The sequence below is a fragment of the Ctenopharyngodon idella genome, chromosome 15 (assembly GCF_019924925.1).
Source record: "Ctenopharyngodon idella isolate HZGC_01 chromosome 15, HZGC01, whole genome shotgun sequence".
Taxonomy (NCBI): domain Eukaryota; kingdom Metazoa; phylum Chordata; class Actinopteri; order Cypriniformes; family Xenocyprididae; genus Ctenopharyngodon; species Ctenopharyngodon idella.
Window position 1 is genome coordinate 9,584,823 of NC_067234.1, and position 25,178 is coordinate 9,610,000.

Below are 25,178 nucleotides of genomic sequence, written 5' to 3' on the forward strand. Positions count from 1 at the left end.
AGTACATTGGAAAAAGTATGCACTATCGTTTCCCATATATGGAAATATATATAATAGCCTATTTCGCATTATATTTTGCAGTATATTCCCATAGTTTCTCATCATTATGACTTACAGAATCATATTTTACATTACTTACATTACTAAGTAATTGGTCACATTTTACATTACTTTTTTTTTTTTACAGAATCAACTGTGGCGGAAAAGGGCTTCCTTACAAACCGAAGACATAGTCCAGTAGATTAGCGCAGCGCCCATGATACAAATGTGTGTATTATCTCACGGCAGAACGCAACGTCATCGCGCTAGGGAAGTTTAAAGAGGCGCTGTTTAGAAAGCCAACAGAGTTTCACTTGAAAAACTCTTTGACGGCTGTTGCCTATGCTATCGCAGCAGTTGACGCCCAACTTTCAGTTTCGTTTTTAGGCTATTCCCCACGGACAGCGAGGTTTGTATGTGGATCTCTATCACATAGTTTCAGTGTCGGAAAAATCTCCGCGCGGTGGCATTTTAAGAGTGATTACGTGCGTCTCTTTCTGATCTGACTCGGATATTGTTTATACATGTGTGAATGTGTTTCAGCTATAAGATGAAGCCTGTGTTGTGCGCTTTTGTGATGGCCCTGATCGCGCTGCAGCGTGCCGAATGTTTAAAGAGGACATATTATATAGGAATACGAGAGGAATACTGGGATTACGCGCCCAGCAGAAGAAATCTGATCAACAACCGAAGCATTGACCAAGAGTAAGATTGTGTGTTTTACAAACAGACACAAATGACATATATCTATTTACCAGTAATAGTGAAACAGGACAGTAATTGCTCACATTTTAGCCTACATGAAGTTTTCTACATTTTAATAATGTAGGCTACTAAAAATAACAGTTTATGTGAATAAAACCGCTTGTAAGTGCATGGTGTTGTATGTATACTGATTCTGATAGCATGGATCCTGAACTGTACACAGTAGGCCTAATAATAACAGTAAACCCAAATGTAGATATTGTCATTTAAACTAAGCGATTTACTTTCGATTTTCCCTTAATCCCTCTCTTTACAGACACGCATCGGTTTTTCTGTCCAATGGCCCTACCCAAATAGGGAGTGTTTACAAAAAGGCTGTGTACAGACAGTACACAGATGACTCTTATTCCGAAGAAATACCTAAACCTGAGTGGCTTGGCTTCCTTGGACCTATTTTACGGGCTGAGGTCGGCGATGTCATGGTGGTACATATGAAGAACTTTGCAAGCAGGCCTTATTCGCTCCACCCACATGGAGTGTTCTATAAGAAGGATTCAGAAGGTTGGAGATTACATTACATTATCTCTCTCTATCAGTTCCCTTAATTAGTCTTTCTTCATCCATTTCCTTCTGCTTTTCTTGCTGTCTTTCTTTGTTTATCTTTGAGTCAGGACAGCAATTTGGAGTCTCTTGACACACATTCCATAAACCAATAACAGAGCAATAAACAAAAAATATGCAGCAAAGTGTCAAAATGCAAGTTCTTCTTCAGCAGTTCAAAGGGCAACACACAGAAATGACTTGAGACATCTTGAATCTTTATAATAACAGCTACCTCAAGCAACCACTTTCATAGTTGAAATAGTAAACCGTTAAAAGATGTGCTGAGATATCAAGAATTAATTTTGCATTTTTTTCATTTCTGTCTCTGGTAAAGTATGTAATGGAATGTCCCTTGCAAGTGTACATTATGCAAATGCTTTTTAAAGATGTCAGTATGCAAACAAACTCTTTTATACGATTGGATAACCTTGGTACAACATCTTTGTTTTTATCTAATTAACATGTAACAATTTGTAACTTAGAAGTTTCTACTAAATTTTTTTATAACAACTTTACAATGTCTACTCCCTACTTATTATGTCACCATGACTGTGAAGGAAGTTACTGAATGCTGAATAGGCATTATTGTGTAAACGCAGTCAGGGTTGTAATGTTAGTACTGTAAATATTTTTGCATGTTCTCTTTTACCCACGTAGAAAATAGCGTGTCTTAAAAGTTCTGTAAAGGTGATGAAAATTTCGAAACTTTTACAGAACTTTTGGGATGTTTCTAAAATGTCCTCTTTGAAGTAACCATTTTGGAGGTGAGCATTTGCTTTAAATGGGCTCTTGATTCTTGACATTTTAACATTAGATTTTCTTTGGCTGCTTTAACTGTGTTTTTAAAACGTGCTTATTATAGCACAAATTGCAAGAGAAATTCTGGTTATTTAATGATGGTGATTCAATCATCATGGAGTGTTCTGATTCTCTCCAGAGTCTAAACTCTGAGTGTGCTAACTGTTAGTTTTGTTTTTGTTTTGTTTTTTAGGTATAATGACTTAACTTTCAATATTTCAAAGCAGGAAAGGATTTTATGCAGTATTATAGGACTACAATAACATGAAAGAAATACAATACTCAGAGATCAGTGAATGAGTTACAACAATTGGAGAAAAACTAAAGTTAAAATGTCAAGGGTCAGGATCTCAACTAAAGCAAGCGCTTACCTTGACTTCAAACTTGATAATTAAAAAAAATAAAAAAATAAATAAAAACACACATCAGCACCTCATTAAGAAGTTTTGAATGAAAGAAATAAGTAGTAAGTGAAGATGCTGACATCTAGAGAGATCTGTTAGTGTTTAATGTTCTGTTTCTGTTATCTGAGTTTTGTGAGGTCACCATTGTGCTGAAGAGTAGACCCTGTGCTTCAGTCAGTGATGAGTTGAGAAACACTGATGTTGTGCTGTACGTTGTTTTATTTAAAGGCAGTAACTGTGTAGTTGCTGTTGCAGTGATACAGTAGTTACATTAGCTCGTGTGTGCTGTTGTCAGTTAATGACTTACTGCAAGAGATTTGTATTTTACAGAAAAGGTTTCAAAATAATCCAGGAAATACCTGTAGAGTGATTTTTGTAAGATATTAAAGAAAAATTAGTTTTTGTTTGAACAGCCTCTTTTGTTAATCAATTTAGCTCTAATTTTCAATTAAATTTTTTTTTGACAAAGACAGCAGGGATGTTCTGAGAACATTTTCAAATAAATTATGGTTCCCTAAGTGTTCAGAGAACGTCCTGAATGTTCTGTGAAGGTCCGCCAAATAACGTTCCCCAACCCTTAAAAGAACTCCACATCGTGACCGTCTCTGAACTTACTGGGAATGTTACTAGGCAACATCCTTAACACCAGTGGGGACGTTCTGAGAATGTTCTGGGAACGTAAAATTTCTAGCGGGGGTTAGAAGCTTAGCTTGGGTGGACTAGGGAGAAATGTTGTTGTTGATTTAACGTTTTATATTAAAAGACCAAGGAAAATCTTGTTTTCCCTTAAATGTGCTCTATAAAGTTTGACTCATTGAATAGGCCTAAATCAGATTGGATAATCTCATGAATTCATGCTTTTGCTTGAATTCATTGCTCTGTATTTTAGGAGCGTTGTATCCTGATGGCACCTCTGGTCATGATAAGAGTGATGATGCGGTGGCTCCAGGTCAAAGCTGGACATACACCTGGGAGGTCAAACCAGAGTACGGCCCTACTGAAGATGATGCCAGCTGTCTCACCTGGATTTACCATTCACATGTAGATGCACCAAAAGACATTGCATCAGGGCTTATAGGAGCTCTGCTTACCTGCAAGAGAGGTAAGGTACATACACAACCTCTGATAAACTGTTCATGCATGGAATCAATTTCCCATATTTAATATACCCACAAAAGATTGTACAGTATACAGTACCTATCTTAGCATCAAACACTTCTCCCTCCCAATTCAATTCTCACTACTTTTAACATTTTCACTCTTTATTTCTCAGTCTTTTCCTTATATTTTGTCTATTCTTTGTCTATCTTAGATACTCTGATCTCTAGCAATAAGCGCTCTGATGTGGATGAAGATTTCATTTTGATGTTCAGTGTGGTGGATGAGAACTTAAGCTGGTACTTGCAGAAGAATGTTGAAAAATTTTGCTCTGAACCAGATGCAACAAAAAAACTTATGGAAAGCGCAGATGAGAATTTCAGAGAGTCCAACCTTATGCATTGTAAGTCTCAGTATTTATCAAGGTTGAACTTTAAAGGGGGGTATCACACACAGTTTCTGCCAATCTCATGTTAATCTTGAGTACCTATAGAGTAGTATTGCATCGTTCATATCTCCGAAAAGTCTTTAGTTTTATCATATTTATAAAAGATACATACGCTGTACCGAGTCTTTCTGAAAAAAGCCGAGCTCCTGGAGGCGTGCCTGCTGTGGGCAGAGCTAAAGAGTCACAAGCGCACGCAGCTTTTGCGTAGAGATCGTCTTCAAGCTGTGACATCATTATAAATAAAAAGGGAACAAAAACGTTTGTGTTGTTTACATTATATGCACTTGCGCGCCGATTGCCAACAAAACATAGATATCTGATTCAGCTTTACTCACCGCCCGAGATCTGCAAATCCAGGGCCGAACTGGGACTTGTTTACAAAGCATTCATCACCGAAATTCTGGGAACAAACAAACATACGTGTGCAACTCCATTGCTGCCCCGGAAAAACAAACTTCATCCACTGTTCCCTTAATGCTGGGTTCCTTGGGAAGCTGAAAAAGGTAATCTTTCCCTCAAAAGCAAAAACACACTCCTTTGGTGACAGGAGCTGCATCTCATTTCGGAGGCTGCGTCCTCCGGAAGTCGCATTTGAAGGCTGCATACGTCATCAAGGATGTCCTATTCAAGAAAAGTAATAAAATTGACTGATATTCATTGTGAGGTGTAAAATACTGTAATTTATTTCTTGCGTTGCAATCTAATGGTTATTTTTCTTAAATGAGACTGCCTCGATGATGTATGCAGCCTTCCAAGGGTGTAGCTCGTGAATTGGGACACAGCCATTGTTTAAAAATTTCTCGGCATCCGTATCCCGACCGAAGCGCGTATCACTCTTGCTCTGAGTGATGTGTGTGTGCACGCTTATCAGGGAAGAGTGCCTATACAAGGAATTCCGACCTTTATTATGTGATAAAGGCCGTACGTGGAAAAAAAACAAACAAAAAAAAAACGTTTTCCCTTGTGTTCGATTGAGGAATGTTCTTTTTATCGTAGAAATTTTTAAGTTTAAAATTTAAATTAGCTTAAACAATTTTTTTTATGTGTGTGTGTGGTAGACTAAATTTACATCTTTAGTATCGAAATTGTTACAGCTTCCCTTGTCTGTAACCTAGGGTATTAGATTTTATTGAAGTAAGCACATGAATTTCCATGATGTAATTTTTTGCTGATGACACATGACTGACATTTTCATGGAAAGTACCTTCTTGTATCTGTTCCACTTTGGAACAAAAGCATTCAAGTTTAGTTATCCTTTTGATATCTAATGTTTGCTGCACTCTAAAATGCCTTTGCAGTTGTTTGTGATTTTAATTACTATGGATCAAATTTTATTATCTTTGTGAATAATAGCAGAATAATTGTTTTATTTTCAAGTATTTATTTTGTATCTAATTAATTAATTAATTGTATCAAACTCATGTCATCTCATATCCTTTTTTCCTTAATGTCATTTATTCAACTTGTTCTTGTCTTTTCCCATTAGCAATCAATGGGTATGTTTATGGTAATTTGCCTTCACTGAAAGTGTGTATTGGGCGTCCCGTGTCTTGGCATCTTTTTGGCATTGGCAACGAAGTGGACATTCATTCCGCCTATTTCCACGGGCACACCCTCATGGATCGCAAGCACCGCACAGATGTTCTTAGTCTGTTTCCTGCGACTTTTGTCACCGCAACAATGATCCCGAGAACAAAAGGAAAATGGTTGTTAAGTTGCCAAGTCAACGATCATATACAAGGTATCTGTTCTATTGTCTTTCTTTCATCTTTGTATGAAGCCCATATATGCTCCTGTTTTTTTTTTTTTTTTGGAAGCATTTCCAAAATCACTGTTTCTAATCAGTGTATGATCATTTTCAGTTTTGCATGATTATGAGTGGTATCCCAGCTAACAGAAGAACGTTCTCTAAATATTTGGTGTTGGTTCTGGGAACGTAAAAAACGTCCAGTTGTCTTGGCGTTAGAACAGTGTTACAAATTATTTATTTTCACATTGGTTGAATTTGATACTTTGCAATAACATTTCAACTCTTTAAACCAGCAATTACAGAAAAAAAGCAGTTATTTGTTTATTAAAACAGACATGTTGATCTGCTTTATCAATGCAAAAATGCTTTCTAAAAACACCTACAAAAGCTGATAAAAAAGGAACCTAACAAAAGTCAAGGCTCAAGAGCTCAACTAAAGCAAACGCTGATCTCCACGGTGGTGACCTCAAACCAAACATTTTCAATAAGACATCAACATCTAAACCTCTGTTAATTCTCATAAGAACGTCTGTAGACATGTGACAGAAATAAAGTCAGTCTGGTTAGTAATAAGTGAAGCTGGTAATGCTGTTTGTGGAGTTGTTTGATCAGATCTTCAGAGATTTAATGTCTTTTATCTTCAGTTCATCTAAGGCTGTGGCTGAAGAAAGTTGTAGTTTGTGTTCTTATTTCTCCTTCTTTCAGTGCTTGTTCACAGCAGGTGTTTGAATGATTGAAAGAATGTTTCAGGAACATCATACTAACCTTTAAATAACATTCTACTAACTTTAAGGAAACTGGACATTTTTATGTTTTTGGAAGGTTACAAATCAACATTCCTAGAATGTTGAATTTTTAATCAAAATTAAGTTGAAAGAACGTTTGAGGAACATTATACCTTATAAAAACGTTCCTCTAACATCAAGAAAACTGGAAGTTTTTTACGTTCCCAGAACCAATACAGAATATTTAGAGAACATTCTTATAACAAAATTCTGTTAGCGGGGATAGTGTTCATTTTTGCGGCACCTTTTTTACAGGCACTTGTTTTATCTTTCTTGAAATGATGACAGATTGTTTTAGTTATTTGAAGATAAATAGTTATCATTGTCTGTCATTTGGTCAGAGTGGCTGTGTTTATAATTTTAATTCCTACACTATAAAAGAAAATGTATCGTGTCATAACACAAATCCATGAATGTAACTTATACAGTAATTACAAATTTCATTCGTTTTCAGAGTTTTAATTCTGTTATCTTCATCATGATTAAAGTTTGATTAACTTATCTCTGCAAGTTGGGTTTATCTCCCCTAAAAGTGTAAACAGCGACCCTCCCAGGCCCCATCTAAACATTGAGTGTCTGCTCAGATCTGTCAATCTCTTTCCAGCTCAACCAATAGTGAGAATTTGGGGCATGGCTACTGTAGCAAATGGAGCCAGAGGGTGTTTAGCTGGTGTGGGACAATGGCTGATGTGTTACATGGGAAAAGACATTCAGCTTTGATTACAGGAGTGCAAGCCAAATTTCGCTGCATTTAGACATTCAAACATTAAACAGGTCATTAACACGTCAAAACGAACGGGGCATTGTGATGCAACTCGCTACAATGGACACTTCAATACAACATCATTATGCACCCATTTAGAAAGAAAATACCAGTTTGTAATGCTTACTCTGACGTATCCAATGTAGACCGCCTTAAAGGATTAGTTCGGTTTAAAATGAAAAATTACCCCAAGCTTTACTCACCCTCAAGCCATTCTAGGTGTATATGACTTTCTTCTTTCTGATGAACACAATCGGAGTTATATTAATAAATATCCTGACGCATCCAAGCTTTATAATGACAGTGAACGGGACCAATGAGTATGAAGCTAAAGAAAGTGCATGCATCCATTATATATGTACTCCACGCAGCTCCGGGGGTTAATAAAGGCCTTCTGAAGCAAAGTGATGCCTTTGTGTAAGAAAAATATCATATTTAACAAGTTATAAAGTAAAATATCTAGCTTCCGCCAGATTACGTTTATAATGGGTGGATGTACTTTCTTTAGCTTCATACTCGTTCCCGTTCACTGCCATTATAAAACTTGGATGCATCAGGATATTTATTAATATAACCCCAATTGTGTTCATCAGAAAGAAGAAAGTCATATACACCTAGAATGGCTTGAGGGTGAGTAAAGTTTGGGGTAATTTTCATTTTAAAGTGAATTAATTCTTTAAGTAGTTGCACCCGGTGCAGTTAAGTTGGATGAGTATATTATAAGCGAGACGCTCATGTTCGCAGTAGACAGAAGAGCGTTAGCCTACTCAATTACTCTTGACACATAGCAACACAGCTAAAAGTATTCCTAATATTTTGGACCTTTTATTGAAAGGTGCCTATGTTTATCTGTTGAGACATGACTTTACAAGCAACCGCAAGAGCTGTGATTGTGATGTTTGAGTTGGAGGAGTTGCTACATACAAAAGGGACATTTGCAAAATATGTTTTATTGTTGTGATTTCGCTAATTGCCATTAGTGTCGCAGAAACTACATACTTCACCTTTGAATATTTAAGAAAGCAAGTAAAGTTACATTTTCAAGATTTCTGAATCTCTCTTTTTTGTGGTTTCTCCTTGTGAGCAGCAGGTATGCAGGGTTTCTATGAGGTCTCAGCCTGTGGGTCTGCAACCTCTCCAGCAGAAGCCCCTGGCATCGAGAGACGTTTCTACATTGCTGCTGAAGAGATGGAATGGAACTACGCCCCTACAGGAATGAACAATATGAACAATGCAAGCCTTACTAAACCAGACAGGTAGAAACACAGATTTGGAGACAATTAATGCATGATTGAGTTGATTGAGTAACTCAAAACCCACTATAAGGGCTTGGCAATGACATATCTGAAAGATTACACCTACTAGGTACAAACAGAATAATTTGATTGGATAATGAATCTGACCATCTGAAATTAGATTCTAATAATTTGTTTTACTGAGGGATTCTTAAGGGGTGAAGGTCTGAGGGACTCACGCTTTGCTTGTAAATGTCAGGGAATAAATTCTAATTGGGTAAACTTTTGCCACTATTAATTTGAACACAGACACTGGGTCTCATTCACTAATAATTGTGTACACTATTCGTATTTGTATGCATTTGAACTTCTCACAAAAAACTTTCCACCTAATTCACGATTTGTTCTTAACTTCATTCTAATGTTGATGAATTCGAAGTATTCTAAATAAACAACCGCATGCCCAAGGTAAGTAATTTACATAAAGCCAGCTGTGTCTTTATGCATAGGTACCTCGCATCTTGAGCTATAATGCACCTTTTCTTACTCTTTTACTGATAGGCCTATATCTATGTTTAAAATTTCATCTTAACATGTTTAGGCCTCCAAGAGTATGTCATTTTTGCATACAAGTGGTTTCGGTTGTTCCTACATTTTTTAGTAATTTAGAATACATTTTAGAAAAATGAATTAGCTATTGATGAATCATGATTTGTTTGGGAAAACGTTCATATGCAGATTTCAGACACAAAATCATGCATACACATGCTTAGTGAATGAGACCCAATGTCTGCAAACAGAGAGATTCAGGAGTAGAAAACCTTTGTAAATATAAAATTAATTAAAGATAAATGAAAAAGAAAATGAGAAAACAACATGTTTTTATTTAGTTAGAGATATGTTACATAGGCCCTTAGAGTTCACCACTGATATAAAGTTGATGCAGTCTGGAGTCTGGACCCACCCTAACAGATCAATTTGGTGTTATCTGTGTTACAGTACACTGGATTTTAAAGTTAAGATACAAGTGTAAACTTTGTTTATTCACTTAACATTAATATATCTAAATTCACCTTGTTTTTGAAGCCTTTGAAGCTACTCAAAGATACAAACTTTTTTTCAAAAATGTCATTAATGTAATTATCACAGATATAATTCTTGCTAATGGTTCCTACCTGATATAAACTCTTATTTATAGTGTAATTTCTCATTTATTTTCATATAAGTGTTAATGTCTTTCTTTTCCTGCAGTGACTCTGAACCATACTTCAGTCGTGATGGTGGTAAACTGGGTGGAACATACCTGAAAGCCAGATACATTTCATATACTGATGAAACATTTACTACCAAAACACATATTGCAGGCTCAGATGTGCATCTTGGAATTCTGGGTAAAATCCTCACTTGTGTCTTATATGTTTATGAACACTGATATGTCTTTTATAATATTGTAAAGTATGCATGAAAATAACTTTCCTGCAATGTGGCACAGATATAGCAAGTTTTGATTACAGAAATTTAAAAAAAATTAAAAAGTGCACAAATTAATTGTTAACAATAAGACAAGTAACTTAAATTAAAAAAAAAAAAACGTAAATTTTGATTTCTTGCTGACCTTAAATTTTATGGATAAGAGGTATAATAATATGCCCTAGAGCTGATGTATGAGTGCTCTTCAGCTTCATGAAGCACAGTTATATTAATATAGTTTAAACATTCTGTCTTAAAGATGGTAAGTGATAAGTTATCTCTTTACCCACTCCCACTCTAGGTCCTGTCATCAGAGCAGAGACTGGTGATGTTATCATTGTGACATTCCTTAATAAAGCTACACATGACTATAGCATTCAGCCACATGGTTTGCATTATGAAAAGACCTACGAAGGAGCAATGTATCAGGATGGTAAGTCATATACAGCTACAGGTGTACACATAGATATGTAGACCTTCATGCTAGGGATTCTCAACTTGGGCACTGAGAGCAAAAAAGGGGGGCATCATCCAAAAAAAGGCCTTTAGTAAAATTAAGCCTTTGATAAAATTCTCACCAAAGACCTAAATCAGTGGTTCTTTCTTATCATTGCTTTAGCCCTTTGGTGAGAATTTCATTTTTAAAACTGAACAAAGAACAATATAATAATACACACATTGCATAACATTTGGCTAAAATTTGGAAAAAAACATAGCATAAATCATGAAGGAACAGTATTTATGATTTTAGATTCTTTTAACTTGTCTCCTCCACAGGTATTCAGAAAGATGGAGCCTCTGTGGCCCCTGGTAAAAAATTCACCTATCATTGGAGAGTAATTGAAGGTCCCTCCAGCGATGATCCTCCTTGTCTTTCATACTTGTACTACTCTGCTGTTGATCCTGTCCATGACACTAACTCTGGTTTATTTGGGCCCATACAAGTGTGCAAGAAAGGTGTTCTTGATGGAAGTGGGCATCAGGTAACAAATTCACATACTGCAGGCCTATAGAGATAATATGGTACTTTCCACAAATATGGCACAAAATAGGGCTTAATACTCTTGAATTTTTTTGTTCCTTTTTCAGAAAATGGTCACTGAATACACAGCAAAATCCCCAGAGTTAAATCAACTCTGAGTACATTTGTCCCTCTCTAAATAGTGTTAAAATAACACTGAAGCAGAGTTAAAGTTAATGAGATAATTAAGCAATTAATTAAGTGATGATTGAGCAATAATGATTAACACCTGCTGTTAACAAGCAGAATCACTGAAGAAAAGAGAAACACAAGAACTACAACTGACTTCAGTCACAGCCTTAGATGAAATCAACTGAAGATAAAAATCGTTAAATCTCTGTAGATCTGAATAAACAACCCCAGAAACAGCATTACCAGCTTCATATATTACTAACCAGATTGACTTTATTTTCAAACATCTACAGAATTGAGACGCCACCATCATGGAGAACAGCGTTTGCTTAAGTTGGGCTCTTGACATTTGACTTTCTATGTTAGTTTTTTTTTTTTTCCTCTAACAATGCATATGTTGTTGTAAAACAGAGAAGTCAGTGCTTTATAGTGAGCAGGTATTAGCTGATTTTATATGATGTAGTCATTGTGAGATTGCCTGATTGCATCCAAAGCAACTGATCATATATTTTGTCATTTGTACATTTTGGTTTTGCATTACCAACCCTGTGAAACTGCCGCATGAGAAGAAAGAGTTGCAGCAAACAGATATATTGAGTAAATTTAAAAACATGCACTGCATAAAAAAATTTAACTACAGCATCACTTAGACACACACAGACACAAGAATCAGCATATGAATCTCTGCAATGCATGCTGGGTATTACCATAGGACAAAACTCCCATCATGCACTGCAGTATGAATAATTATTGTCACCACTGTTGAGGATTGTATGCTATGTTTTCACGAATAAGCCTGAGCAGTAATAGTTGTTCATTTTTAGTACTGAAGCATTATGGTGGCATTTGTTTAATGGAAAGAGGTTTAAAGAAACCTCTTTGTGATGCTAATTTGAAATGGCTTTCAAGCAGCAAATTCAAGCTGATCTACTCCTTTAATCTTTTGATTCAGCAATGTAGAAGTGTTTGCTGTGAAACACTATTGCAATTGCTCAAACACAAATTATTTTAAAAACATAAAAGGGTCAAGAGCCCAACTAAAACAAATCCTGACCACCACGATGGTGGCATTTCTCAATAAGAACTTCTTTAGAAGTGTGACAAAAATAAAGTCAATTGGGTTAGAAATAAGTGAATCAGATCTTTTAATCAGATCTTGAGAGATTTAATGTCTTTTATCTTCAGTTGATTTCAATTAAATGGTTTTGGCTGAAGTCAGTTGTAGTTCGTGTGTTTCTCTTTTCTTCAGTGATTCTGCTTGTTAACAGCAGGTGTTCATCATAAATGTTCAATCATAACTTAATTTATAGCTTAAGTATCTCATTAACTTTAACTCTGCTTCAGTGTTATTTTAACACTATTCAGAGAGGGACCAAATGTACTTTGAGCAGAGTTGTTGCTTTATTGTTAACCTCAAGACATCAAGATTTGTTTTATACAATGTTTTTTGTTTTGTTGTTGTTTTTTTTACTCAGTTGGGGTTATCAAGTTTTAGAGAATAATTAGGTTCAATAAATCTAATAGGTTTCACAACAAAAATAAGATTTGTGCCTCTAATACTTAAAAAAAAAATCATTGGACACCAAAGTCCACCTTATTCATGGAATGTGCCATAGATGCAATGCATCTGTTGCTTTTCAGACTATGCAGGTGAATATAATAACCTATATATTTTGTGTTTGTGTGTGTTTGCATGTTATGGGTGTGTCTTTTAAGCGTGCTGACAAAATTCAGCATGAGTTTTTTCTGCTATTCTCTGTGATGGATGAGAATGAAAGCTGGTATCTGGAACAAAACATTGAAAAGTTTGGCAGCGGTAATTCAGATCAAGATAATGAAGAGTTTCAAGAGAGCAATAAGATGCATGGTATGTATATATGTGTTCTATGTGTTTAATCACAAAATCATTTACATTTACTTTCTCACTTTGTGAATGTACAAGTTTATTTCCTGGCAGTATTATAATAAAGAGTTTTTGTGTTTCTTCTTAGCGGTGAATGGCTATATGTATGGAAACCTGCCTGGTCTGGATTTGTGTAATGGGGAACATGCTGTGTGGCACACACTTGGATTGGGCACAGAGGTGGATATCCATGGTATCTATTTCCAGGGTAACACGTTTCAGCGCGATGGGATGAACCGTGACACTCTCAGCATCTTCCCACATACCACAGTTACTGTTAGCATGACACCTGACAATAATGGTAAGTCACAGCGCTTTTTATATCAGGGATGTGTTGGTGTGTCAGTACTTATGCAGTACACTCAAGCGAGGGTAGACATGATTGCCTTTGATACGTCACTTGTAATACTAATAATGATTTTGGTGTTGTGCCAGATTGTTACCCAGCTAACAATTTTTGTCTCCCAGAATGTTCTGGAAAAGGTAGTTTGCTTAGGGCATCTGCAGAACAGATACTGCAATGCTTTGTTTTTTTTTTGTTTGTTTTTTTAAGTTAGCGAGTTTTAGTTTAACTTTTAGTTCAGTGATGATCTCAAACAAGAGCATACAGCAAAAATAACAACACAAAAAGTAAAGGCTTTTCAAAATGTCACAGGAATGCAAGTATTTGCAACAAGAAAGACATGAAAAAATTATAGATAATAAATAAGTACAATGGTGAATACAATAAAGGTACATTACTGGAGAAAAAAGTGGAAATAAATAAAATCTATACATATTTACTTGGTATTTTGATGGTAATTAGTAGTTATGTTGCCAAATAGTAGATCATGAAATTACCAAAAAATTCATGATAAAATGTCTTGTCTGGTCGTAGAGATCTGTGTAGATCTTTGCTGACCAATAAGGGTTGTGTTGTGGTATTTGCTGGGCTGGGTGAAAATCCAACATCTGGCCCAGATACAGATTGGATCAGGCTGACTGTGTTATCCTGGGGATAAGAGAGATACAGACAGAGACTAATATCAGCATAGACACAGTTCATCTTTCTGTGTAACAAAATACATCATGCTATGTGAAGTGGTTCCAGTTGACCTTGTTGTGAGTTGATGAAATATGGTAGTGTGCAAAGGACTAGATGGTGTTGTTGCCCCACGTCAGCTGCATCTAGACCAAAAAGCTGTGCTTGAGCACACAGCACAGACTACAGCCGACTGGAAACTAGCACATGCGTCCCGCGCCTGTGTGTAAGTGTAGCAGTTTTACTCTGGTTTTGTTTGTTGTTCTACTCAGTGAAGGCAATGCTGATGGAAGAGGTTTCAGGATGTTTTATTTCTGCAGAAATACACAGAGCACAATCAATTTTTTGGGATACACGTCTCTCCCCTTCACTCAGCACTCTTGTTATAAGAGCGAGAGAGAGCACACCCAGCAAATGTGCTTCTAAAGATAGCACTGTTATCACGTTGCACAAGGTATAATGTGTGTTGCCAATATGTGCCCCATATAAAACAACATTCTGCATGCCTGGTTCCCGCTAGAATTAATTATGTACACTCAGAACACAAATGTAAAAGCACAAAAAATTTGTTTTGATAAAGTTCACTAACAAAATTAATCACATTTTATAATATTTGAACCAGCTACATAAGGAATTAACTGTCTATATCAGCAGGTATCAGTCTATATTCGTCATTCAAAAGGGCGAAACCAAAACAAGGAAATATGATATATATGCAGATATACGAAACGTAAACAAATCAGTGCTTGCTTACCATTTTGAATATCAGTTATGCTGATAACTTTCTTCATTCACTTTCGCTTTAATTCTTTTGCACTGACTCTTTTGTTAAACTGAACATCCAATCAGTTCCAATTCAACATGCTGAATTCTTCACTGTTGCAGTCAGAGAGGGGCCCGAGCATGTCTTAACCCATTTTGTGTTTGACTTGCTGCGATAGTTATTGCTTGGAGGAAGCAATGCAGGGAACAGAGAGCATGTGGTAGAAGGGAAAGAATCTTCTCCACTCATGTTCATCCAAACATGTCATTTGCCAAGCCACATTATTTTTAATTTGCTGCAGCTGTGTTGTTAGTAGATTACCCGCACCTGATTATCATTGGCTCTGTGTTTGTGACACTACTTTAATTTGTGTTACTCTTGGTAGATTGCGTTGATCGTTGTGGAAATGAGCTGCTGTGTCTTTGTTCTTTTATTTACTCATTGTCAATAGACCATCAGCAGAACTTGTGACTCCCATTAGCGCGTTTATGGTCTCATGAGGGCCTGGGGAGTTTAGCTCCAACCCCAATTAAACACACCTGAACCAGCACATCAGAAAAAATATTGTTTGCACTAATGTAATATCCAGACAGACTATACAAAATATACTCTATTACCCACTTTGAAGAACTGTTTAATCATGACTTATGATTTATTTGACCAGCTATATAATGCAAAAGGCTTTAGATCAGGCATTATGAACCACTAACCCTCGGGGTCCAAGGGGGTGTAGAATTTGGCACAACAACGGTTTTAAATAATTAAGGAAGATTATTCTAGTTCTCTGTTTTGATACAGAGTTGCTAGGTCTTGTAATGTCTGAAAAGCTTGCTGTTGTTTTCTTAAATAATTAAAAGATATAATCAAAATACATTATTTTTGATGGTAAACATTTGCTCATTAGTATGTACTTTTACTCCAGGCGAGTTTGAGCTGAGCTGTCGTACAGCTGATCACTATCACGCAGGCATGCGTCAACATTACACAGTCAAGTCCTGTTCGGCAAAGACTCCTGCACCAGAACGCTTTACCTCGATAGTGCAGTACTATATAGCAGCAGAGGAAGTTATGTGGAATTATGCGCCAAACCGAACATGGGAACTAGAGAAACACAACACTACACTGAAGGAAAGGTAAACCCACAAACATATATGCATATTTGTTCTTACACACAAATTGAGCTCTAAAATGAAACATTAGGGTTAAGGTTAGGGTTAATTCTTCAAGTGAGGCTTGACTGAGAAGAGTCAAGTCTCATGCTTGAGACCCTCTATTTTACACAAAGAAAGCGACACAGTTTTACCTATTTACTGTTATTTAAAGATTATTAAAATACACAAACTCAATTTAGACACATTCATGCACACATGATATTTTGTCTTTCTTTTTTTCTCTTGTTCCTCTTTTTCTTTCCTACTTTACTCAGCCCTGGAAGTATTTACCTAGAACAATCATATAATCAGATTGGCGCTGAATATAAGAAGGTGGTGTTTCGTGAATACACAGATGGAACATTTACTGAAAAGAAGCCCAGGCATCTGGATGAGGAGCACTTGGGGATAATGGGTATGGCACATTTGACTTTTTTGAAATCTGTTTTTCAAAAGTATTACAAAGCATCAGTGATGCATTTATAAATCAGTGTTAAATAAAGAATTACCATTGATATAACAGGTCTCTTTGTTTTAGCTCTTTACCTTTATGGCTCTGTAGTGACCCTTGTTGTATTCGCAGGACCCATCCTCAGAGCTGAGGTTGGTGAGAGTGTTCAGGTTGTGTTTAAAAACAAAGCCAGCATTCCATATTCTGTTCATGCCCATGGAGTGAAGACCAGTGAACCCCATCGGAATGGTGTTCCACCAGGTTTGTTAATAATAAAAAAAAAAAGTCAAATTTTTCTTATTATGTGTGCAAGAGTGAATAGTATATTTTTACTATGTGCATTACATGTGTTATAGGTGATGTGCTGACATACACCTGGACCATTCCAGAACGATCCGGTCCAGGTCCCAAGGATCCAGACTGTATAACGTTTGCCTACTACTCCTCTGTCAGCTTTGTTGAGGTATAAAACACATAAACAATGTAATTTGTACATATACATTGCAAGAACATTGCAGGTGTTTTAAATACACTAAGTATGAAAAATTGGTAACATTTTACAATAAGGTCTCATTTGTTAACATTAGTTAATGCATTAGCTAACATGAAATATTAATTAACAATATATTTTTACAGAATTTATTAATCTTTGTTAATGTTCGATAATAAAAAGGTCTGTTTATTTTAGGTCACAGTGCATTAAAGGGTTAGTTCACCCAAAAATGAAAATTACCCCATGATTTACTCACCCTCAATCCATCCTTGGTGTATATGACATTCTTCTTTCAGACGAATATAATCGGAGTTATATTAAATAATGTCCAGGGTAATCCATGCTTTATAATGGGCGTGGATGGTTCCCCAAATTCTAAAGACAGAAAAAATGCACTCATCCATTATAAAAGAAGTCCACACGGGTCTGGATAATAAAGGCCTTCTGAAGCAAAGCGATGCGTTTGTGTAAGAAAAATATCCATATTTAAAACTTTATAAATTGTAATCTCTAACTTCTGCTAGCTGTCGTATGCGCGTTCATGAGAGAGTGGTGTTCCAGCTTGTGATGTAAGAAAGAATGTCATATACACCTAGGATGGCTTGAGGGTGAGTAAATCATGGGTTCATTTTCATTTTTGGGTGAACTATCCCTTTAACTAACGTTAACAAAAATAACTTTTGATCTTAAAATGTATTAGTTAATGTTGAGATTAAGATTAACTAAAATCTGCTGAAGAAGAATTGTTCATTGGTCATGTTAACTAATATAGTAAACTAATGTTAACAAATTAAACCTTATTGTAAAATTTTAATGAAAAAAAACATGTATTTTTATGTCTATTTTGAATATCAGATCTTACTTGGAAATTTATGTTATGAAAACAATAAGTAAACATAATGTGAGGTTTTACAGTATGATTGAAGATTTACAGATGTACTATGTGAATGTCCTTCAGGACTTGATGAGCGGTTTGGTGGGTCCACTGATAGTGTGCCGTAAAGACACCCTGAACACTGAAAGACGTAGAAAAGACACTGATAAAGAGTTTGCCCTCCTTTTCATGGTGTTTGATGAAAATCTGTCCCACTACCTGGATGAAAACATAAAAACTAAGCTCAAGGCAGACCCAGACGAATTTGACAAATATAATGAAACCTTTATGGAGAGCAACAAAATGCATGGTAAGTGTGTGTGTGTCTGTGTGTATCACAAGAGAGAAATACACGGTATGTTCAGTTTTTTTTAAGAACTTAAAACTCTTTCTCTCTTCCACAGGTATTAATGGAAAGTTGTATGCTAACCTCCATGGGTTGAATATGACAGAGAAAGACAAGACCCAGTGGTATTTGTTAGGACTGGGGAACGAAGTGGACATGCACACTGTGCATTTCCATAGTCAAAGCTTCATTTACAAAGTATGTACATAAGCACATTTTCTAGTAGAACTAGAAAATTATTTATGGAGTGGGAGTGGGGTGGCATGAGGGGTGTCTATAAGGGGTGTCGACACCAAAGCAAGCATCTATTTCTTTTTAATTTATGGCCTGACATACACATTCATTGCCATAAATATGTGAAAGCTGCATTTCTCAGAGAGACCTTAAATCAATCATTTTATTGTTTAAAAATAATTATATAAAAATAAGCAATATTTCAATATCCAGGGCACTGCGACAGTAGCAGCTTTCATACATTAAATCTGGTAAATTTGCCATAAATTTGCATTTCCATCCGATTTCTTTTTTTCAGGGAATTTACCACATATGCTTTTCACACATTTAACAGTGTTCTGTCTTTTTACTATTAACACATTCACACGTCAGAACCGAAATACTGGTAAACTCTATGATGTCAAACACATAGTCTAAAACCTGCACCATTTTCATCCACCCAGATTTGAACGTAAAATATAAGATGAACTTTATATGAATAATAAATCCATTTACATAATATATATGTTATTAATAAACATTATGTATAAAATTAAAGGAAATAATAGATTAAGATTAGATTCTTACCTGACAATGTTATTATAGTTGCCATTCAGGGATGTTTCAATGACCAGGTAATCAAAGCAGAGAGGGCACTCAGATAATTCACACACCACATTAATTCATTACATTAAAGCACAGCTGCTGAAAGCAGACTAAGAAACACTGTTTACATTTAAGTTTTATGCAAATGTTCTCCTTGTGGCAGTGCCACTGACAGAACAGATGCAGATGTGGTGGCAAAGCATTTCCAACCCCCTCCCACCCATGCCACCCCAGTAGATCCACTCCTTATACGCAATAATGTCTAAATCCCACTTAGGTGTTAAAATGTCTCTCAAACACTCTCATTTTCTCTCCTTCAGACGGATCATTCTCATCGTGCTGATGTATATGACCTATTCCCAGGAACATTTCAGACCATAGAACTGATTGCAGGAAGTCCTGGACAGTGGCTGCTACACTGTCATGTGACTGACCACATCTATGCTGGGATGGAGGCGCTTCTTACTGTTAACTCTAAAGGTTAGGAGTAAAAGTTTACAAAAAGGCCTACAGAGCTCCTAGCCAAGGGAGAGCATTTATGGTTGTCTTAAGAATGCTTTAACACTAGAGCATTTGATGTAGACCTGATTCTGTTTGTCCATAGAGTTCAAGTCAGTAGGTTGGTGTCAAATCATTCTTCCAAACTCAGGCATGCATCAGTGCAGGGGTATATAATCCTTCTCCTGGAGGGTTAATATCAGGCAAACTTTTGCTCCAACACCTGCCTTGAAGTTTCTAGTAATCGTAAAGACCTTGATTATGGTTGTGGCTAGAAAAGATAAACACAAAAAAATAAATAACCGCTGCCGTATTTTTCTTACCCCATTGACAAAAATAGGCAAAATAAGAAAAATGCACTTAAAATGTTATTATTATTATTATTATTATTATTATTATTTAGGCTATATTTTTTTATTATTTTTTTTTTGCCTGTGGGATATCATGAAAATGAATATTAGTTCAAAAACTTACTGTTCTGCCAGTTTTCACCTCTGATATTATAACAGTGATTAGAATTACACTTGTATTGACTTGCAAGTATGCAGACGTCTTTTTGTTGGGTGCTGTTGCCATGGTGAATCGTAATATCGGAGCTCCATTGATCATGGCTTTTCATAGTCGTGGTGCACGCGCTTAGAGTCAGCCTACTCAGAGTTGATTGAACTAACTTAATTCAGCTGTTCTGAAACCCAGAGTTTCCCATCTCAGAGTAACTCAACTCAGAGTTCAAGTTTTAACTCAAAGTTGGTTGAACCTCCTTATTGAAACTGGCCCCAGTCCTGCCATGTTCAGCCCTGCCCACTCCTGCTTTGCTCCGCCTTGTGTCTTGTCGGCCTGTTTTCCTCTATGGAGTAGTTTTTTTATTTGTTTAAAACTTAGAATACAGTATAAAGCATTTGTGCTTTTGCTGTAAGCAAGCCAATCCCTTGTGAATTGCAAATCAGGGCTCTGAACCGGTTCAAGGAACGAAAAAGGAAAACCGGAAACGAACGAAATTTTGACCGGAACGTAACCAGAAATGGAAACGAAATCAAATTTAATCGTTCTGAACAGAAACGCTAATTTGAAATGGCCATTAACCAGTTAATAATGTTATTTTTTCGTTCTATTTAATATTTTGATTTGGCAGTCAACCAATCACTAATTCAAATAGTACAGCCTATGCAAATGTGACACTGACTCATCCAAAGTGTGTGAAATGCCCGCGCTCAGGCTCTACAGTGAGTGAAATGCCCGCGCTGTCATGTCATGCCCTGGCATAAGTTTTTCCGATGATATATGTCAGCAACCGTCAGGCATTAGGCCTACATTTAAGTGAAAATGAATGTCAAGTAGGCTAACATGCAGCTTGTTGTGCGTTTTGAAACCAGCGAAAATTGCAGGATATGTAGAACATAAGTTCACACAACGTCACATCACGCACATGCAGCGCTTCTGTGAACAGAGAAAACAGAATAAAACTATAGGCCTACATAACACATATACAATAAAAGGGAATATTTAGGCCTATGCTATGCGATATTTCACTATATAATTAGGTCTACAGATTAACAAAACAAAAGTGGTTCATTGTGGCGCACTCCAAAGATCTAAGAAAAGGAAACAGACATTTTGCTTGTTTTCGTTATTTAAGTGTCTTTTGTAAATGTATGAATTATGTCTTGCTTTTACCTGTATGACCATACAATACGGAGTACAGTTTGCTGTCTTAGAAGGAAAAAAAATTCCAGTGGTCGCACCGGCGCCTCACGCGCACGCACACAAATTCTCGCATTGCTAACTTGATATTGCAGCCTGTTAAATAATTAAAATAAAATACAATAAACCAAACATATAAAACGTTACACTGCTCAATTCAATTCTGTAATAGGCCTACAATCTGCCGTTTACCACCCGTGACCACCGCCTGACTGTGCTGTTATATGGGTTTCAGAATTAGGTGTGGCAAAATTGCTCGATAGCGCCACCTACAAAATTTCAATTAAGCGCCCTTCGCGCTACGTTTCACGTACAAGTATGACATTCGGTAGACACATGTAACAGCCCAATACCTACAAAAAAGTCCCTGGGTGCAAAATCTGAAAATCAACAGGAAGTGAGATGTTTAAAATTTTCTCTGCAAAATTTTTGCAGTTTTTGCCATTTTCAGACGTTGTACTTTAACGAACTCCTCCTAGAGCTTTAATCAGGTCAACATAATATTTGGTCAGTCTAATCTAAAGGCCTTTGCAACATTAAATTGCGAAGATCTTGAGTTTTCATCGAAGGGCGTGTCCGTGGCGGCCTGACAAATTTCGATGTTGCGCCATGAAACAGGAAGTTGTTGTAACTCGGGCATACAGTATCCGATCTGCCCCAAATTTCACATGTTTTATTAGAGTCCTGGCCTTAACTCATCTACATCAGTTACAGTCATAGCGCCACCTGTGGGCAACAGGAAATGTCATGTTTTACACTGTGATTAACTCCTCATTGACATTTAACCAGATCAACATCATATTTGGTCTGTCTAATCTTAAATCCTTAGTGATGTTACATTGTGAAGATCTTGAGTTTTTGTTGAGGGGCGTGTCCTTAGCAGCCTGACAAAATCTGATGTTTTGCCATCAAAGAGGAAGCTGTTGTAAGTCATACAATGTCCGATCTGCCCCAAACTTCACATGTGTGGTAAGAGTCCTGGCCTGAAGATCTCTACATGCCAATATTCAGTTAGTCATAGTGCCACCATACAGAAAATGTCATACTTTACACTGTAATTCACTCCCAGAAACACACTTAAATATGCCACAAAGTACCAAACATGTTAGAAACACGTCAAATCATGCAACACTTGGCTAAGTGCTAATATATGCGATTTACACCACGAAACAGGTAGTTGTGGTAACTCGGGCATACAATGTCCGATCTGCTCCAAACTTCACGTTTGATAATAGTCCTGGCCTGAAGACATCAACATGGCAATATTCAGTTATAGTCAAAGCGCCACCTGCTGGCAGCAAGAAATGTGGTGCATCAAAGTGACCTTGCCATATTTCTCCTCTTTTTATCCGCTTAAATGAATATCACCCACCGTTCACAGTTTTCCTAAGGCCACCCGGTGGCGGTGAGCCCAGGTGCGAGGGCTCTTTCATCGCTGCTTGCAGCTTTAATTTTTATTATTATTATTATTATTATTATTATTATTAAGTAGACTACATGCAAACAAAAAAAAAAAGTTAAAAAAATAACGTTATTAACCGTTATTTTTTCTAAGCAAATCGGTTTCGGAACGTTAATAATACAGAAGGAATGCTGGAACAGAAATGTTAAAATACCGATTCTGCTCGGTTGAATTTTTTTTTCGTTTTTAAGCCCTGCTGCAAATATTCTGGAAATTGTTTCCCTTGTGAATCTACTGGCATCTCCTTCAACATGTCTTTGTTTCTAACTTTCTGACAATTGTCTCCCTTTCAATGTCCATTAATTTGTCTGGCAACTGACCTGGGTCAATGGTTAGGTAATCTGTGTTCTCATCTCCCTCATCACGAAACTCTCTACTTTGCCTCATTTCTTCTTCGATAATCTATTGAGAAGCACCCTATAATGAATGTCCCCTTTTGTGCCAAGTGCGTGTGTGTGTCCCCTTAAGATGTTTGTGGATTATTCAGAAATGTGGCACTTCACAGTTCTGACCATAGACTGTAAAAAAAGATAGCTGATGCACCTTCACTCTCTTCCATTGTAGTAACTGAAGCTGCCAGTGTGCCAATATGGCACTGACATCTTGAATCTGCGCCCGAGCTGTCAGTCATGATGTCAAAACCCGCGTTTTTATAGCATCAAATAACTAACTAAAAACAAACTTAAACTTTGAACGAACACAAACGAACACTTTAACTAACATCAGCGTGATTAAAAACTGCCAAAAATGACAGAACCCATCTCTGGAAAAAAAAAAGATGTGTAATTTGACAGTTTAGTTTGTCTAACGTCCATTACATTACATGGAGAAGACAGGGTTTATGACCTATACTGCATCCAGACACCTGAGGGCGATCGAGACACTTTGGCTTCACTTTTCAGGACTTGTGTGGCATAAGTGTTGTCATGATACCCGATTCGTGAATGTACGAATCCCCGCACATGACATTCAGGAAAAAAATAATACGCTAAATCATGCGCACAAATTTCTAATTTGTTCCCTCCATTTATAATTCATGTGCACGATTTACTAATTTGTTCCCTCGGTTTGCTAAATCATGCGCACAGTTTATAAATCGAGGGAACGAATCAGTAAATTGTGTGCATGATTTAGCAAATCAAGGGAATGAATTAGTAAATTGTGAGCATGATGTACTTTTTTTCTTGCATGTCATGTGGGCTCTGAATGAATGATAGCTGGAGTTGGTTCATTTCAATGAATTGGAGAAACCCATTGATAAAACCAGTCTGAATGATTCATTCATGAATAGAACTGATTTGGTTCTCGAGTTCAGTTCACTGATTCAATGATCCGGTCGCTCAAGTTTCTTTCTGGAGCTCTGAGTCTTTACCTATAATGCCTGATGAGTTTGGAGAACACCTGACAAGAGATCAGAGACTATTCCTTCATGCAGAATCTCTCCAGATTCTTCAGATTCCCAGATCCATGTTGGTGCTTCTTGTCTTCAGTTCACTCCACTCATTTTCTATAGGGTTCAGGTCAGGGAACTGGGACGGCCATGGCAGAATCTTCATTTTGTGCTCAGTGACACATTTTTGTGTTGATTTTGATGTTTGTTTTGGATCATTGTCCTGATGGAAGATCCAACCGCGGCCCATTATAAGATTTCTAGCAGAAGCAGTCAGGTTTTGATTTTTTTTTTTTTATCTGTTGGTATTTGATAGAATCCATGATACCATGTATGTGAACAAGATGTCCAGGACCTCCAGCAAAACAAATTGGCCCACAGCATTAAAGATCCAGCAGTATATTTAACAGTGGGCATGGGATACTATTTATCACTGTATGCACCAAACCCATCTTGTGGGTTTGCTGCCAAAAAGCTCTTTTTTTAGTTTCATCTGACCATAGAAACTCTCCTCCTCACTGTGCATTAGGACGCTATAGACACATGTCCTCTTCCAGGCAGATTTGTAACATCTTTATTTGATTGGAACTTCTTAATTATTGCCCTGATGGTGGAAATAGGATTTTCAATGCTTTAGCTTTTTTCTTACAGCCATTTTCTATTTTGTGAAGCTCAACAATCTTTTGCTGCACATCAGAACTATATTCTTTGTTTTTTCTCATTGTGATGAATGATTAAGGGAATTTGGCCTTTGTGTTTACACATACAGTATTTGTACTCCTGTGGAACAGGAAGTCAAGGCTGGACAATGTCATGCTCCTAGTCAGCCTGGTGTGCTAAAAAAAAAAAAAAAAAAAAAAAAGAAGTAAATATGAATATACTTCAGAGATATTTTACTCATAAGAATTTCTAGGGGTGCCAATAATTGTGGCCAACATGTATTGGAGTGAGTTTCCCCCCACTTCCAATTGTTTTACTTCAATGAAAGGTTAGAATTTTGTGAAATTTTTGAACGAAAGATCAAAAGGATAAACAATGTAGATTTATTTTCATAG

At 36.7% G+C, this 25,178-nt stretch overlaps 1 protein-coding gene across 3 annotated transcripts in view; it reads left to right on the forward strand.

Moving 5' to 3' along the window:
- Nucleotides 1-200: 200 nt before the first annotated feature.
- The window catches only part of LOC127495333 (ferroxidase HEPHL1-like), a 29,908-nt gene continuing 4,930 nt past the window's right edge, over nucleotides 201-25,178 (forward strand). Inside the window, exons 1-19 of one of the 3 annotated variants that reach the window (XM_051862101.1) lie at nucleotides 201-448; nucleotides 583-744; nucleotides 1,061-1,305; nucleotides 3,439-3,651; nucleotides 3,862-4,050; nucleotides 5,582-5,836; nucleotides 8,481-8,649; nucleotides 9,880-10,019; nucleotides 10,400-10,531; nucleotides 10,876-11,081; nucleotides 12,968-13,118; nucleotides 13,243-13,455; nucleotides 15,861-16,071; nucleotides 16,365-16,504; nucleotides 16,673-16,801; nucleotides 16,897-17,003; nucleotides 17,992-18,217; nucleotides 18,312-18,451; nucleotides 19,393-19,552. In XM_051862101.1, the coding sequence (XP_051718061.1) occupies nucleotides 590-744; nucleotides 1,061-1,305; nucleotides 3,439-3,651; nucleotides 3,862-4,050; nucleotides 5,582-5,836; nucleotides 8,481-8,649; nucleotides 9,880-10,019; nucleotides 10,400-10,531; nucleotides 10,876-11,081; nucleotides 12,968-13,118; nucleotides 13,243-13,455; nucleotides 15,861-16,071; nucleotides 16,365-16,504; nucleotides 16,673-16,801; nucleotides 16,897-17,003; nucleotides 17,992-18,217; nucleotides 18,312-18,451; nucleotides 19,393-19,552 (3,181 nt within the window). In that variant the 5' untranslated portion in view covers nucleotides 201-448; nucleotides 583-589. The other 2 variants (XM_051862100.1, XM_051862102.1) reach the window with 2 other exon arrangements.